Below are 15887 nucleotides of genomic sequence, written 5' to 3' on the forward strand. Positions count from 1 at the left end.
TGGGTACTTTTTTTCAGATCAAAAATGGAAATGGAAAGGGCTGCCTCATGAGGGTTAGTATCTTCCCATTAGAAAGATTCAGGCAAAAATGATCATGTTCATCCTTCATTTTGAAGAGGATCAGTGACTTTACAGGGTCATGTCTTATGTTGTACCTGAATTGGATTTAATTGAGACAGAGTTGCACAAAATTTTTAGACTCACTTTCTCTTTCAGAGTTATTGAAAATCAGGTTGACTGGTGATAGCCAGGTCAGCGTTGGCAAAGACATGGCATGTGTGCACTCAGGGAGCTGCTCTGTTCCCCCTCTTCCCAGTGCCCGAGGACATTTTTTGCATGTCCTGCCCCTCTGTCCAGCTGCCCAAAGTGAGCACTTCCTCAGCTCTCTTGAGTAATGCAGGGGCTCACAGACAGTTTGAATTTGCTCTCTGGCACTTGAACTAGGAAAAGGTTCACCAACACTGGCCTGAGGTATATTGGACAATCTTGGTATCTTCAATGTCTAATACCTGCTTCAGATGCCTTAATGGCAACTGGAGCAAATTCTTCCTATCATACTTGTAGGGGATGTTGTAGAAGGGACTGGCACAACAGAAGGGGATTTGTATTAGAAGTAATTTAAGATTCTTTCTACCTTCTAGATTCTCTAATTCTATAATGTAATAGGTATCTTTTAATTGTCATAGGCCCCTGGGGTCCCTAACTAGTAGCCCAAAATGCACAAATATGCAATCACCTTGGTTACAAAAACTTGAGGTGACATCATGGTGACACCACAACAGAGGTTGGGGCCCATCCCTGAAAGTTTTTGTGTTTGGGGCCTTACTATGAAGGAAGTGGTCCAGACTGGTTTTATTCTTTCACACACTGTGTGGTTGGATAACAGGCAGATTCACCAAGGATTTTCAAGAATGGAACATGGAAACCAAGGGTAATTATTTGTACGTTGTATTCCAAATTTCTTTTTCTCTCAGAATTATTGATTGAAATATCGAGGGCTAGGAGTAAAGAGTTTAAAACTAGAAACTAAGAAACACATATCTATAGTATATATTTATAAATGTATGTATTTATAGATATCTCCATCCATCCATATATCTTTTTATTTGTCTGTCTACCTACCTATCTATGTCACCTTTTCTAATGATTCCTATGTGTCAAAATACTTATAACCTCTCATATTAGCCAAATTGATTGGCTAGAGGCAGATGTGAGTTTTTTACATTTCATATATAGTCAGCTGCCTAGTCTTGTCAATTCTACCTATATAACATCTCTTTGTTTTCTTCTCCACTCACATAACCAAGATCTTAGTTCAAGCCCTCATCATATCTCACCTGAAATACTGTAGTAACTATCTAATTGGTTTTCCTATTTCCATACTTTTCCCTTTCCCATCTATCTTCCACAGGACTACCAAATTCTTCCTAAATTTAGTACAGGTTTAACCATGTCACTTTCTAGCTCCAGAATTATACGAATAGTTTCTTGCTATCCCTAGGATTAAATACAAATTCCTTAGCTTAACATTTGAAGTACTTCCAATCCAACTTTTTAGTCTTATTTCATACTGTTTGCTTTCACAAAGTATGTTCATACCAAGTTGACCAATTTGCTATTCCTCAAATTCTGTCTCCATCTTCGAGTCTATTTCCCTAGTCTGGAATGTACTTTCTCCTCACTTTCACTTATTGGAATCCTTAGCTTTCTTTAAGGATCTTACTAAGGTGCTACTTCCTACTCAAGATCTTCCTCTGCTTCTTATTTCCCTCTCCCTCCTTATATTATCATCCATTTATTTATTTATTTGTTTGTTTGTTTATTTATGTACACATTGTTTCTCCCAAGAGAATATAAGCTTCTTAAGAAAAGGAACTATTTTTCATTTTTCTTTGTGTATCACCAATGCCTGACACAGTTCCTTGGAAACAGTAAGCATTTAATAAATGTTTACTTCTTATGGTTGTTGATTATATGTAATATTTACTTAAATTATAAGCAGTTTTTTAAAAGTTTTATTATATTCTTTTAGTAAAAGACTGCCAATTACTGGAGGTCATTCCAGTTCACATGGAATTCCTCCAGTTCATTATTCCTTTGAGCACAATAGTATTCCATCACCAGCATATACCACAATTTGTTCAGCCATTCCCCAATTGAAGGGCATCCCCTCATTTTCCAATTTTTTTTTTTGCCACCACAAAGAGCACAGCTATGAATATTTTGTATAAGTCTTTTTTCTTATTATCTCTTTGGGGTACAAACCCAGCAGGGCTATGGCTGGAGCACCCTTTGGGCATAGTTCCAAATTGCCATCCAGAATGGTTGGATCAATTCACAACTCCACCAACAATGCATTAATGTCCCAATTTTGCCACATCCCCTCCAACATTTATTACTTTCCTTTGTTGTCATTTTAGCCAATATGATATATAAACCCTTACCTTTCCGTCTTGGAGTCAATACTGCATATTGGCTCCAAGGGAGAAGAGTGGTAAGGGCTAGACAATGGGGGTTAAGTGACTTTCCCATGGTCACACAGCTAGGAAGTGTCTGAGGTCAAATTTGAACCCAGGACCTCCCATCTCTAGGCCTGACTCTCAATCCACTGAGCTACCCAGCTGCCCCCAATATGAAATATTTTTAATAAAAGACTGCCCAAGATTTCTAAACTAGCCTTCACAGTCTAAACATGCTAAAACAACCCTTCTGGGGCCCACATGAGAGAGACATGAATGTAAGCAACTGAGCCAACAGGCATGGGGAAAATAAAGCGGAAAAGAACCACTTCTTGTTTAGACTTGGTTTTTAAATCTTGACTTGACCCCCTTATGTAATTTATTGGCAAAAGTTACCTTTTTTCTCATCTTTAGTGCTCCAGATTTTGCATTATCTTACCAATGACAAGTGTGGTTTCTTCATTGCAATTGTTAGCAGCTATTTTTTTTTTTACTTTCTTACTGTTCTTCCAACTTTAAGAAGCCTATACCACATTTGTAGAAGAATCAGCAACAACCACTTCAGACTGGGTCACTCAAAATGTCTTTGCTTTTTTTCCCTGAGAATAGATGAGATGATTTTTCAGCAATTAGTCAACATTTCAATTTTTCTTTTTGACCACACTTTTCTTTGCCATTTGTTGTAAATGATCCTGTTTTAGTGCTGAGATGATCCTTGCAATACTTGACTCCCCCACATTAGCAGCCATTGTAGTGTCTCCCAAGTTTCCTTACAGTAATACACAACAATATGTGTCTGACATGAAATCCAGCACTTCACTGATCAACAATTAAGTCTAGGTTGGAAAGCCAGTCCAATCTGGTTTCATCTAGTCCAGGTCAAATGTTCTATGTTAGCCTAATGTTAGTAGACTGCACATTTACATAACCATTGCTGTCACAAAATGAAGCCATACCAAAATTACTGCTCATCTCAAACTATTCACATAGCAGGTCTAGGTGCATGAATAAGGTTCTATAATGAGAAGTATTTAGGGAACAAAACATTTATTTTCCAGTTTAAAATGTAGAAGCTTCTTTAAAGATATCCCATTTGTTTTTGCCCAGGAGAGCCCAGAGAACCACAGAAGAAACAAATAACAGCAAGGAAGAACAACCCTCTGACCATGCAGTATCATCACAGGAGATATCACCATTCCCACAAATTATTGGCATGAGGACACCACCTGGGAGTATGGAGAGAGAGTCCCCATCACACGGAGAAAACAAATGTCCTCCTTTCTCTTTGGAGGTTGGACTGTTGGAGACTGGACCACACAGTGATATAGAGATAGGTATCCTTATGTTTATAAATATGGATATCTTTTTCCTCCTGTGCCTATCTTCTGTTATGACTGAGTTTATGAAACCAAGTGAAACAACTCCTACTGACATGATTGTTGGGCAAATGTCAAGACGATGTCTCTGGTGATTATGATGATTCCAAATAGCCCACTTACTAAATCCATATCTGTTTAGGTATTCTACTTTCTGTCTTGAACAAGGATGGCTGCGTAACACTGACTACTTAGCCATCTTAATAGACCAAACAAAAGAGCCACAATTGTTTTGGATTGGACTTAGGAATCCATTGGTATAGGAAATGCCCTTTGGGAAAGCTCTACCAGGGCTAATCAGCAATGGCTCTGTAATTTAGTCTTTTTTTTAACCTTTTGGGTTTTTTTCAATTACACGTAGAAACAATATTTAACCATTTATTATTTTGTGATTCAGATTCACTCTTTCCCTTTCTCCCCCTGCCTTTCCCAGGCACTAAATAGTCTGATATAGGTTATACCAGTGCTGTTATTCTATAATTTAGTCTTAAAGAGTTGTTGATAAGCAGGGTCACGCTGACTATGTGTGTAGCAACCATAATTTAATAAACTATAAACACAAAGAGAAATCGTTTTTGAGGTTTGAGGTTTGTTTTTTATTGGGGGCTTATATATGCACTATTCAAAAGGCAGGTCTGGTAAACTTACACAAGGTGGCTATTTCTTTGTTTGAGCCTGTGAAAGTTCAGTTGCCCCTCCTGTCAATAAGAGCTGTGCTTTAGGAATATTACTCTGCCACCAGCGTGTTAGATCAGGGAAGGTATATAGGATATGGCCAAGACTGCAGGTAGGAAGATCAGCTAGAAATTATTGAAAGAGTCCAAACTCTTACTTTATACATGTTTTTACAAAAATGAAAGTAGGAAAACTTATCACCCTTTAAACAAAAAATTTAATATAATTCTTTAAAAAAAAAAACACCTTACCTCCCATCTTAGAATCAATACTAAGTATTGGTTCTAAGGTAGAAGTATGATAAGGACTAGGTAATGAGAGTTAAGTGACTTGCCCAGGGTCACACAGTTTGGAAGTGTCTGAGGTCAGATTTGAACCCAGGATCTCCCACATCTAGACCTGGCTCTCAATCCACCAAGCCTCCTAGCTCCCCCTCCCCCCTCCCCCTATAATTCATGAAAGAGCCAAATGTAGACAAAATTAACAAACATAATACTTGTAGAATGTAAGAATCGCATAAGTACAAGTTGACAACTGGGAGCATAAAACTGTTCACTAAATATATTACATGATTTGAAAATAGACTTCAGTTTAAGAAGAGAGACTAGAGAAAGAGGAAGGAAGTGGGGCAAAGGGACACTCAGAGGGAGACATTGAAACAGTTTGTAGAATATTTTCTGTCAAGATTCTAGAACTTATTATTAAAAGGATGATTATTAAGAAAGCATTTTTAAAAAGCCACAACCTACTAGCATGGCTTTACCAAGAAAAAATAATGTCAGATGAACAGTCCTTCCCTTTTTTGGACTGGTAAATCAGGAGAATTCTGTAGATATATTTCTACCTAGATTTTAGCAAAACATTTAATAGTCTGTTGAACTAGTCCTATGGAAAAGATGAAAATATGTAAACTAGATGACAGTACATTTATGTGCATTTGAAACAGGTTGGATGGCTAGACAAAGAAATGGTGACACTTTGGAAGATCTCCACTATTGGGTATGTAATAGAGGATTTTTTTTTGCAGGTATACATTGGATTAGACAGGGACAAGATCCCTTAGATCTCTGAAAAGATGTGTTTCTGTGAGGGTGTGGGAAAAGGTCTTGGATTCTCTGATATCATGGGCATAGAAACATCACAGCCAAAGACTGGGACATTGATGACCAAAAGGACACCAGCACCAAAATAGGTGGCATGGGCTTATTGAAGACTAAGAGATACAGCATAAGAAGGTCTAAACTTTAGTGATGAGAGCTGTCTCTCTTTTGGTTTGGGATGTTTTCTTACACAGGGACCTATTGAGGGAAATTAAGATTAGTGTAACAGGAAAAACTTTATAATTTTGCCTAGGCAAAATTATCTTTTTTAACTGGTTCGATGAGTATTTCATATCCTACCAGAAGGCATTTGCCTGGGATTTTAATTAGCCAAGAAAATGAGCTTGGATTGATAATTTTAATAAAAATCAATAGAAATTTAAATTAACAATAATATAATTTTTTTAACAAAATAGAGCATTTATAGGAGTAGAAGAGTGGTTGTTGGGGGTTTTTCTTTTTCCCCTCCAGAAATTCATGTTGCACAGGCCTCTATAAAAGATATGTTCCACTTTCGGACTTTCCTTTTCTCCTCTTAGGTTTCTGTTGGGTCCTACTGGTCTTGGAGATGAATATTTTACCTTCAGTTTTTTTTCCTTTTTGTCTATGCCCCCTTTTCCTGCTCTCTGATTCACATCTTGTTGATAATGGCAACTCTGTTGTATTAGAGCCACATCTACCCCATAATGGGTCCTATTTCACATATTTGCAGTATATTGAAAAGTTTCCCCCATAATAATCCATCAGTAACAACTCTTTCTTCTTCCTCCTTCTCATTTCAGGGAGTGGAGACAACATGAAAGGAAGCTCAAGTCAAGAACCAAATCTTCAGCTACCTGTATCTAACTTAAAGTAAGGAGATGCTTTATAAAGGGTGTCTGAAATCAATTGAAACAGTTTTGTGTTCCAAATACTGCTTGTCTTAGAGTATATAGGCTAATAACTTTTTTCAGTGAACAAAAAAACTACTTTATCTCCCTACCTTATCTCCCCCCTGAAAGAGAACAAAAACAAAAATTTTATAACATGACTATGCATAGTCAAAATAAACAAATTTGTGCATTGACCATACATGCATGTGTGTATAGTTCAATCTCTTTGGGCTATGTTTTGTTGTTGTTGTTAAATTGTCTTCAGTCATGTCCAACTCTTCATGACCCCATTTGGGATTTTCTCGGCAATTATTTTGGTTTGCCATTTCCTTCTCCAGTCAATTTTTACAGATGAGAAAACCAAAGCAAATCATATTAAGTGACTTGCCCAATTAGAAAACATCTGAGATCAGATTGGCTCTCAGGTCTTTCTGACTCCAGGTTCTATTCACTGTGTCACATACCCCCATGTGTTGTTCAGTTGTTTTTCGGTTGTGCCTGACTCTTTGTGACCCCAGTTCGAGTTTGCTTGGCAAAGAAACTGACGAGGTTTGCCATTTGCTTCTCCAGCTCTTTTTACAGATAAGGAAACTAAGACAAACAGAATTAAGTGATTTGCCCAGGATCACACAGCTAATAAATGTCTGAGGCTAGATTTGAACTCCTGATTCTAAATCAGTGCTTTATTCACTCCACCTATGTCTAGAGCATACATTGTTTGAAGAAAGTTAGTATCTTTGGTGTGGGAGCTTTGCAAAGACCTTTTCAGGACTTCTTGCCCCCTTTGGTGTCCACCTGCCACCTAATTCTCATCTGTGGCTCCAGGAATCACACACATTGGCCACACCCTGGTAAACCATCTCAGCAAGCAGGTCAAATCCAGAGTAATCAACAAGCCTCAAACTCATCAGTGAATAGTGTCTACCTCAGACATGTGAACTCTCTTGGCAGAATTGGTGAATGAGAACAATTTGTTCCAGCAGCCCTGAAGGCAGCAGCAGTGGCAGTTATTGAGCATTTAGAGCTTGGTTAGACATGAAAGAAGCATCCCAAGCCATCATCAGTTGTCTTGACTGTAAGAATTTAAATTCAAGTTTTATGCTAAATATGAGAATTCTAAAGTAATATTGTGGTCACCCATTTAAAAATAATACAGCTTAAGTCAAAATGACTTTTAGCAGCTTTATTTACAAAGAAGTGGAAAGAGTGAAAGTGAAAAAATGTAGATAAAGAGACAAAGTACTGTGTAGCTACAAATACCCTGAGTTTAATACTAATGTCTCCAGATCACAAATGCAAATCCAAAAGTGAATCTTACCAGAATCCAAAGCCCTAAGGAAGTCGGAATCCAAAGAGCCAGGAGATGCTCAGCTGAGAATCTTCAGTGCATACAAGGCAAAGACCTTCAAGAATATAACCAGAACTCATGCTGAAGAGAGTGTCCCACCAAAGTGCCGATGAGCAGAGAGTGTCTCCTCACTGAAGAACCTAGGAAGGAATCACTCCACCCACCACCTCAAGTCAATGAAGGATCCAGGGAAAGAGTCTCCTCCTCCAGTCTGGCTCACCAGTGCAAAGAGAATCCTTGAATCCTTGAGCTGGCCTTTTTAAAGCAGTTTTCTCATTGTCACTTCCTGTCACTCCCCCACTTTACAAGAACCAATCACAGTCTTTCAATTTGCCTAACACAGCCCAGTGACTGGGCAGTGGCCTCTGAAGTTTTTCCCCACTCTAGCAAGTGACTTGTGAACTTTCATACTTAGTGACTGGTAAGGTACTAAGTAGGGGTACTTGAGTTTTTGATTGATTAACTTAAAAGTTACTGATTGATAGACAAAGAGAGTTTGATTCATTCTTCACATGACTTTTATATTGCCACTGGGCTTCAATGACTAGAAGGGTGAGTCTGATGTTTGTACAACTGCCTCATTTAAGGTTTGAAAGGATGTTTTGCCGTTGTCATTTTCTTCAATGAAATTGTTAATTGTTTCTATGATTTCTTCTCTAACTATCCAATTTTGGAGTATTATGTTATTTAATTTCCAATTAATTTTTTATTTGGGTCTCCATGTACCCTTGCCGATCAATATTTTTATTGCCTTGTGATCTGAAAAGGCTGCAGTTATTATTTCTGCTTTTCTGCATTTGAGTGCCATGTTTCTATGACCTAGTGTATGATCTATTTTTGTGAATGTGCCATGTGGTGCTGAAAAGAAAGTGTATTCTTTTTTGTCCCTATTTATTTTTCTCCATATGTCTATTAACTCTAATTTTTCTAAGATTTCATTCACCTCTTTTACCTCTTTCTTGTTTATTTTTTGGTTTGATTTATCTAAATTTGATAGTGGTTGGTTCAAGTCTCCCACTAATATGGTTTTACTGTCTATTTCCTCCTTCAATTCTCCTAGTTTCTCTATTAAAAATTTGGATGCTATACCATTTGGTGCATACATGTTGATTAGTGATATTTCCTCCTTATCTAGAGTCCCTTTTAGCAGAATATATTTACCTTCCCTATCCCTTTTGATCAGGTCTATTTGTGCTTTGGCTTTGTCAGATATCATGATTGCAACTCCTGCCTTCTTCTGCCGGGGAGAGGAAGCGTGTGGCGTCTAGATTGCAGCCATGATTACCCGGAAGTCTCTTCCAACTGCCTCATTTAAATACAATTCTTGGGAGAGTTAAAAGACATCAGTAGTGATGTCATTTTGGTCCTCTTTGAGTAAAAAAGACAACCACCAATATGTGTACACATATATCTCTCTTTATCCATATATATGTATTAAATGTATGTATACACTTACATATATATCTTTATTTCTATCTCTATCTCAAACTGCTCCCTGAATCCATTACTTCTCTGATAGATGAGATGATTAGTACATTTCATCATTAGTTTTCCAGAATTGCATTTGGCCATTGATTGCCAAGAAAACTCCAAATGGGGTCAAGAAATCAAACACAACTGAGTTACAACATAGAATAGATTAGTTCTTAAGGCTTTCAAATTTATAAACAGGTTAATCTTAAAATTAGGGAAATATAGCATATATTCCTCTCTTGTTTTTATCATTTTCCTTTCCAAATAGTTTCTTCTCCTACTATCTGGAGTTGTCCCTTGTAATAAAGACTAAAAAAGAAAAACAAAAAAAAGGGTAGAGGGAGCAATTTCCTAAAACTCATTAATCCATCAACTAAGTGTGAAAGAGTCTTTGGAAGCTGAGTTTCCAGGAGAAATCATACCAGGATTTAGCCAGAAGTCTTAGGTTCAACAGCTTGTATTAACTTGCTTGAGGACCCTGGGAAAATAACTTTCTCTTTCTCTTTCTGGACCTCATTTTCTTTTTCTGTAAAATTAGGACCTATACAATTACCTCTTGAATCTCTTTAATTAAACAGTATGGCTTAGTGAAAAGAACATTGACTACTGCCTATGACACTTTCTACCTATCTGACCTTGAACAAGTCATTTAATCTCAATGGGCATGCAGTTTTCTCTTCTGTAAAGTGAGTTGTTTAGCCTAGCTTGTTTCTGAGGACCCATCTGGCTCTAGATCTGTGATCCTATGATTATATTGTCTGTACTTTCTCCATTACATTGCCAATCATTATGAAGGAAATATATATGATAAGAGGTTAAACAAAAATAAAAAGGACTGCAAAAGAGCAGAGAAGTGGACCACTGGGAGAAGGAAGGTCTATTATGATGAGAAATATTTAGTAGGGGGAATATCTAATTCTTAGAAAAAATCCTTTATAATATGCTCTGCTTGTCTTCGCCTGGTAGAACTCATGGTCTCAAAGAAGAACCAAGTAACAGCAAAGAGGAAAAAATCTCTGCCCAAATAGTGTCACACTTGGAGATGTCACTGTTTGTGCCAATGAAAGCAATTATTGGGAAGGTGACATCACGAGGGAGTGTGAGGGTTCCCCCATCCCCCAAATGTGCGCCTTTTCCTGTGAATCCTGGATGTTCTTCTGGGCCACAGAGTGACACGGAAAAAGGTATGGATCCTTTCTTTTTTCTTTGGTTCTTATCCCTTCTTTGGGATTTCTTGGAGGAGATGAAGTTACAGGATCAAAGGGTATACAGTTTTATAGCCCTTTGGGCATAGTTCCAATTACCCTCCAAAATGATTGACTCAGTTCACAATTCCATCAGCAATGCATTAGAGTCCCATAATTGAGAACTTTTATTAGTATTATGGAAACATTAACAAGACTTATGAAATCAGGTCTGGAGAATGGAGTGGGAGGGAAGAGAAGGGGAAATGAGATGATTGAAATTTTAAGAATGAGGGCGTAAGGGAAAGACCTTATATGCTTAACTATTGTGAAGAGATACCAAATAATTTCCCTGGCCTCACATATCAGGAATAAGGATTACCCTTCTTCCAAAGAGAAATAGACAGTTCTTGGGTGGGCAGATATCCCTGATAATGGGAACTCAAGGTGATTCTGTTCTTTTCTTCTATTCAGGGAGTGGTGATACTCTTCAGAATACAGCAAGGTAAGAAAGTCAGAATGTAACACAGAAAAGGTAGCTCTCTGAATTTGAAGTGAGAAAGCAATGTGGAGGAAGGGTTAGAGCACTGGCATCAGAGAGAAAAAGACCTGGGTTCAAGAATTATTTCCAGGTGCAGCTGGGTAGCTCAGTGGATTGAGAGCCATGCCTAGAGATGGGAGGTCCTGGGTTCAAATATGGCCTCAGATGTGTCCTAGCTGTGTGACCCTGGGCAAGTCACTTAATCCCCATTGCCTAGCCCTTACCACTCTTCTGCCTTGGAACCAATACACAGTATTGATTCTAAGACAGAAGGTAAAGGTTTAAAGAAAAAAAAGAATTCTAACCAGTACTGAGGATATGTTTTAAAAAATAAGACGTAGAGATTGGGGATAATCACCTATATGGGTAGTGATTAATACAGGATTAAGCAAAGAAATAGGAAGCGGGAATTTGTGAACCATAGGGGTAGTAGCAAGTTGTACAGATGAATAACAGTTAAATTACGGTCCTTAGGACATGCTTCAGAGAATACTGGCTTTTCAGAGAAGCTCAGGTCTGAGTCACTCTAGGTTGCAACTACTCCTTCTTTGGAATAATTGGGTTGGTGGGAATAGAGCACATGATGGGCAATAGTCCCCTTGGATAGAAGTGCACTCTTCTGATTGGCTGGGCCTAAATTTGATTGAGCCCTTGCTTGCTGTTGTAACTTCCCTTCCAAGGTGGTCAAGTGATAGGCAGAGCAGTAGGCTGGTCCTCTCTCCAGGAAATGCACTCTCCAGGAAATGCACCCTCCAGGTGCTTCCCTTCATGATAAATTTCTTTCTCTGAAACTCCTATCTACAATACACACACACACACACACACACACACACACACACACATTTATTGATTGATTGATTACCCAACAGCTTCCTTGACAATACAATAAAAGGCAAAGAAAGTAAAAACATCAAGGAGGAAAAAAAGACCCTCAAAAAATCGGTGATATTGAATGTTGCCCCAGTGACTGGAATGGAATCTAAGAAGAAAATTAAGACTTGTGCCACCCAAACAGAAGAAACATTTACACTACTAGTTTCTCATAAAGCAGTACAGATCCCTGAAGAGTCAAGTAAGAAAGCCCAAGACCCAAGTAGGTGACTTTCTTTCTTTAAATGTACTAAATTAAATACTTACTTGAATTTGCGTTTTTATCTTCTTTATCCTTCTCTTTCTCTCACTTTTATTCCACTTCATTTCAGAATATATGAATCATTTCCTATATTCCTGAATCATCAGTCTTTCCTTTTCTACTGGCTCTTCCCCCTCTGCTGACAAACATACTCAAATTTTCCCATCCTGAAAAAATTCATGTCTGGAAGGCATTTATTCAATCTTATTTAGTTAATTTAATTCATATTTGCCCAGCAGCTTCTAGATGCAGATTCTAGATGCTTGAAGAGATGCAAAGTTTAGGTAAGACAGTACCTGCCTTCATGGAGATTACAATCTAGTAGTAAGTATAATTAAGATAACTAACTTTATATCAATACTTCAAGAAATCCATGATCTCATTAATTTTGGTATTTCCTCCAGTTGTGCAGATGAAAATATGACCTTAACTTGATCTTGCCCAGCTCTTATGTTTATCCTCTTTTCAATAGGGCAGAGTCTATCCAGGCCACTAGAGACATTTCACATTTTACACAGAGGGCACACACGGATAGATTGTCCATCTATTGTTTTTGTCTTTTCCAGTCACTTCTTATGTGTAAGAAGCCATCGTCAGTAATATCCTGCAAACGATTTACACCTGCCATATGTGCTTCTATTGTCTTGCTTTGTGAAACCAAAAAAGTACATAGGAAGCACACTAGGGAGATAAAAAAGAAAGTTCTACAATTTTGCCTGCTATTATAGTTATTTGTGCCTGTGTCTTCTCTCCCCCATCACAGTTTATGGATTTAAGAGAAAGAGATAGCACTTAGGAAATTTATCTAACAATGATTTATTAAACCAGTAAGACCTGGTTTCTACTCTTGTCTCTGACCCATATTGGCTATAGGACCCTGGACAAATCACTTAGCCTCTTAGTTTTCTAGTTAGCTAATACTGTTCGTACTAAAGAAATATCACTGTAAGTGACCTGTATTGGTAAAAGGAGATTCCTTACCCAGGACCCCCCTATATCAGGGAATTCTCATGTCTAATTCCTAATCCCTGTGGGTATAATTTATTGACATCAAAATAAAGACTATACTAAAGGGCTTTTGTGGGCCTTCAGCCAAAGGAGCCAAATCTGAGCAGCACAAATCTCTGATACTAAATTGTTAGCACCTCGAAGTCAAGGATCATCAATCAGTTGATAAACATTAAGTGCACATTATATGCCAGGCACTGTGCTAATCTCTAGAGATTAAAAAAAAGAGGCAAAACACAGTTCCTACCCTCAAGGAGCTCACAATCTAGTGGGGGAGACGATAAGCAAAGAAAGATGTACAAAGAAGCTATATACATGATAAATAAAAGATAATTAAAAATATGAAGGAGCTAGAATTAAGAAAGGTTGGGAAAGACTTCTTATAGAAGATGGGAGTTTGGGAGTACTTAATGGGGGAAATCAAGAGGCAGAAATGAGGAGAGAAAGCACACCAGATGTGGAATTAGAGAAATTGACTGGGAGCAAGAGTGGGAGTTTCTTGTTCCTGGAACAGCAAGAAGACCAGTATCAATGAATCAAAGAATATTTGAGGAGAGAAGTAAGAAATCTGCAAAAGGGGGGCATTTAGGGGACTCAATGGATTGAGAGCCAGGCCTTAAAGTCTGGAGGTCCTGCCTGGGTTCAAATGTGACCTCAGATACTTCCTAACTGTGTGACCCTGGGAAAATCACTTAACTCCCATTGCCTAACCCTTACCACACTTCTGTCTTGGAACCTAAGGACTTTAAATACCAAAGCATTATGTATTTGATCTTGAAGCTAATTAAGAGCCACTGGAGTTTACTGAAGAAGTAGTCAGACTTTAGGAAAATCACTTTGGTAGCTGAATAGAAGATTGATTGGAATGGGTAAAGACTTGAGACTGGAAGTCCAAACAGAAAGCTATTGCAATAATGTGATAATCCAAATGTGAAGTGATGAGGTCCTGCACCAGATTGGTGACAGCATCAAGGAAGAGAAAGGGGCACATAGGAAAGATGTTTTAAAGCTGAAATTAATAGGCCCTGGCAACAGACTAGCTATGGAGGGCAAAAGAGAGTGAGGAGTTGAGGACGGTACCCTATGTTGAGAGTGAATAAGGATAAGGTTGGTGATACCTTCAATAGCTATAAGGAAATCTGGATGGTGGAGAGTTTAGGGAGAAAGATAAAGAGTTCAGTTTTGGACATGTTGATTTGTCTTCTATACATCCAATCTGAGATGTTTGAAAGACAGCTGAAGGTATGATGAGACTTGAGGTCAAGAGAAAGATTAGGCAGGACAGATAGATCTGAGGATAATAATTAAATAATTAAGACCTAAAGATAATAATTAAATCCATGGGAGCTGATGATATTAACAAAATGTGTAAGAAGAGGCCAACCTAAGACAAAACCCTGTGGGAAATCTATTGTTAGTGGGCATAACCTGGATGAGGATCCAGCAAAAGAGATAGAGAAGATAGAAAACAACCAGGAGTAAATGGTGTTCCAAAAACCTAGCGAGAAGAGAGAATCTAGAAGAAGGTAATCAACATTGACAAGTGTCATTGCTACAGTTGGTTGCCCTTCCCTAGATTTTGAGCTCCCCTTCACTTTTGGAACTGTAATACTTTGTCCCTAGAAGACATATCTTGAATTTCAAAGAAAGTTACCCCTAACTTTTAGCCAAGAGGGTGACAACATTTTCAAGTAAACAGGGAATAAGGAGGCATCATGATTCAGTGGGAAGAGCACTGAATTTGGAGTAAAAATACATAGGTTCAAATATTTTCTCTGCTTTACTAAGTGATCTTGAGCAACTTCATATCTCTGATCTTCAGTGTTCTCATCTATAAAAGATTGTTGATGTTGACAACCAACAAAGTCCCTTCTATCTCTAGGTCTATGGTCCTATAGTCCATTTGAATCCCTGCTGTAATGGGGGTTTGCTTTTGTGCTTTTCTCCCACAAAATACAGTAACCCCTTGCAGGAACTATGCCTTCTATATTTTTTGTCATCTCGTCTTCATCAGTTTCTTCATTTACAAATTAAGAGGGTTGGATTGGATGGCCTTTTCACTCCAAATCTGTGATCCTAAATTTGATCAGTACTTCCCAGTTTTCCACTCTAGCACTGTATTAGGGGAATTAACTGAGGGTTATGTTGATGGAAAGATCAGATCAGACATCCTCCTCTCCCTCTTTACCCCCCTCCCTTTCTTTCCTCCCTCCTCCCTTCCCCATCAGTTGGTTCTTCAGCTGGTATCACTGGAAATCAGCTCTAAGTAAGTATCTTGATATTTCAGACAGACAACTCACTCTTTGGTATGTTTAAACAAGGGGTTTTATTTAGGAGAAGGGGAAACATAGGGAAGTTGATGGGAGGGAGGGTTTGGGATTTCCCTAATCCTAAAATACTCCTATGTTGAAGAATAGTGGAATAGAGTCTAAAATTGGAAAGATGGATAAAGGGTTTGAGGATTTATTCACTTGAGTCTTGAAGGGAGAAATCAGTGAGAGCAGGATCTTTTCAGTCCTTACTCTTTCTTGTCCCAAGAGCAAGAGACTCAGTCTCTCAGCTTGGGTGTTCCTTCTTCAACCATCCTTCCTGGTCACCATTCCATTTAGAATGCTTTCTTCTGCAGGTCTTGCTACTTCTGTTCTGCTGCAGGTTTTTTCAGTTTTCTCATCCACAGTACCCCATTTGTCCTTATTCGCTAATATCACTAATAGTGCTA

General features: G+C 38.2%; 1 protein-coding gene across 9 annotated transcripts in view; it reads left to right on the forward strand.

The window, feature by feature from the left end:
• Positions 1-749: 749 nt before the first annotated feature.
• LOC103092814 (trichohyalin-like) overlaps positions 750-15887 on the forward strand; it is an 84881-nt gene continuing 69743 nt past the window's right edge. For 6 of the 9 annotated variants that reach the window (XM_056817516.1, XM_056817518.1, XM_056817519.1 and 3 more), the window contains exons 1-6: positions 750-931; positions 3567-3793; positions 6393-6462; positions 10270-10487; positions 10962-10992; positions 11898-12121. In XM_056817516.1, coding sequence (XP_056673494.1) covers positions 765-931; positions 3567-3793; positions 6393-6462; positions 10270-10487; positions 10962-10992; positions 11898-12121 — 937 coding nt within the window. In that variant the 5' untranslated portion in view covers positions 750-764. Of the gene's footprint in view, positions 942-3566; positions 3794-5456; positions 5510-6392; positions 6463-10269; positions 10488-10961; positions 10993-11897; positions 12122-15887 lie in introns of those variants that run through there. The other 3 variants (XM_056817517.1, XM_056817522.1, XM_056817523.1) reach the window with 3 other exon arrangements.

Source organism: Monodelphis domestica, chromosome 2, assembly GCF_027887165.1.
Source record: "Monodelphis domestica isolate mMonDom1 chromosome 2, mMonDom1.pri, whole genome shotgun sequence".
NCBI lineage: Eukaryota > Metazoa > Chordata > Mammalia > Didelphimorphia > Didelphidae > Monodelphis > Monodelphis domestica.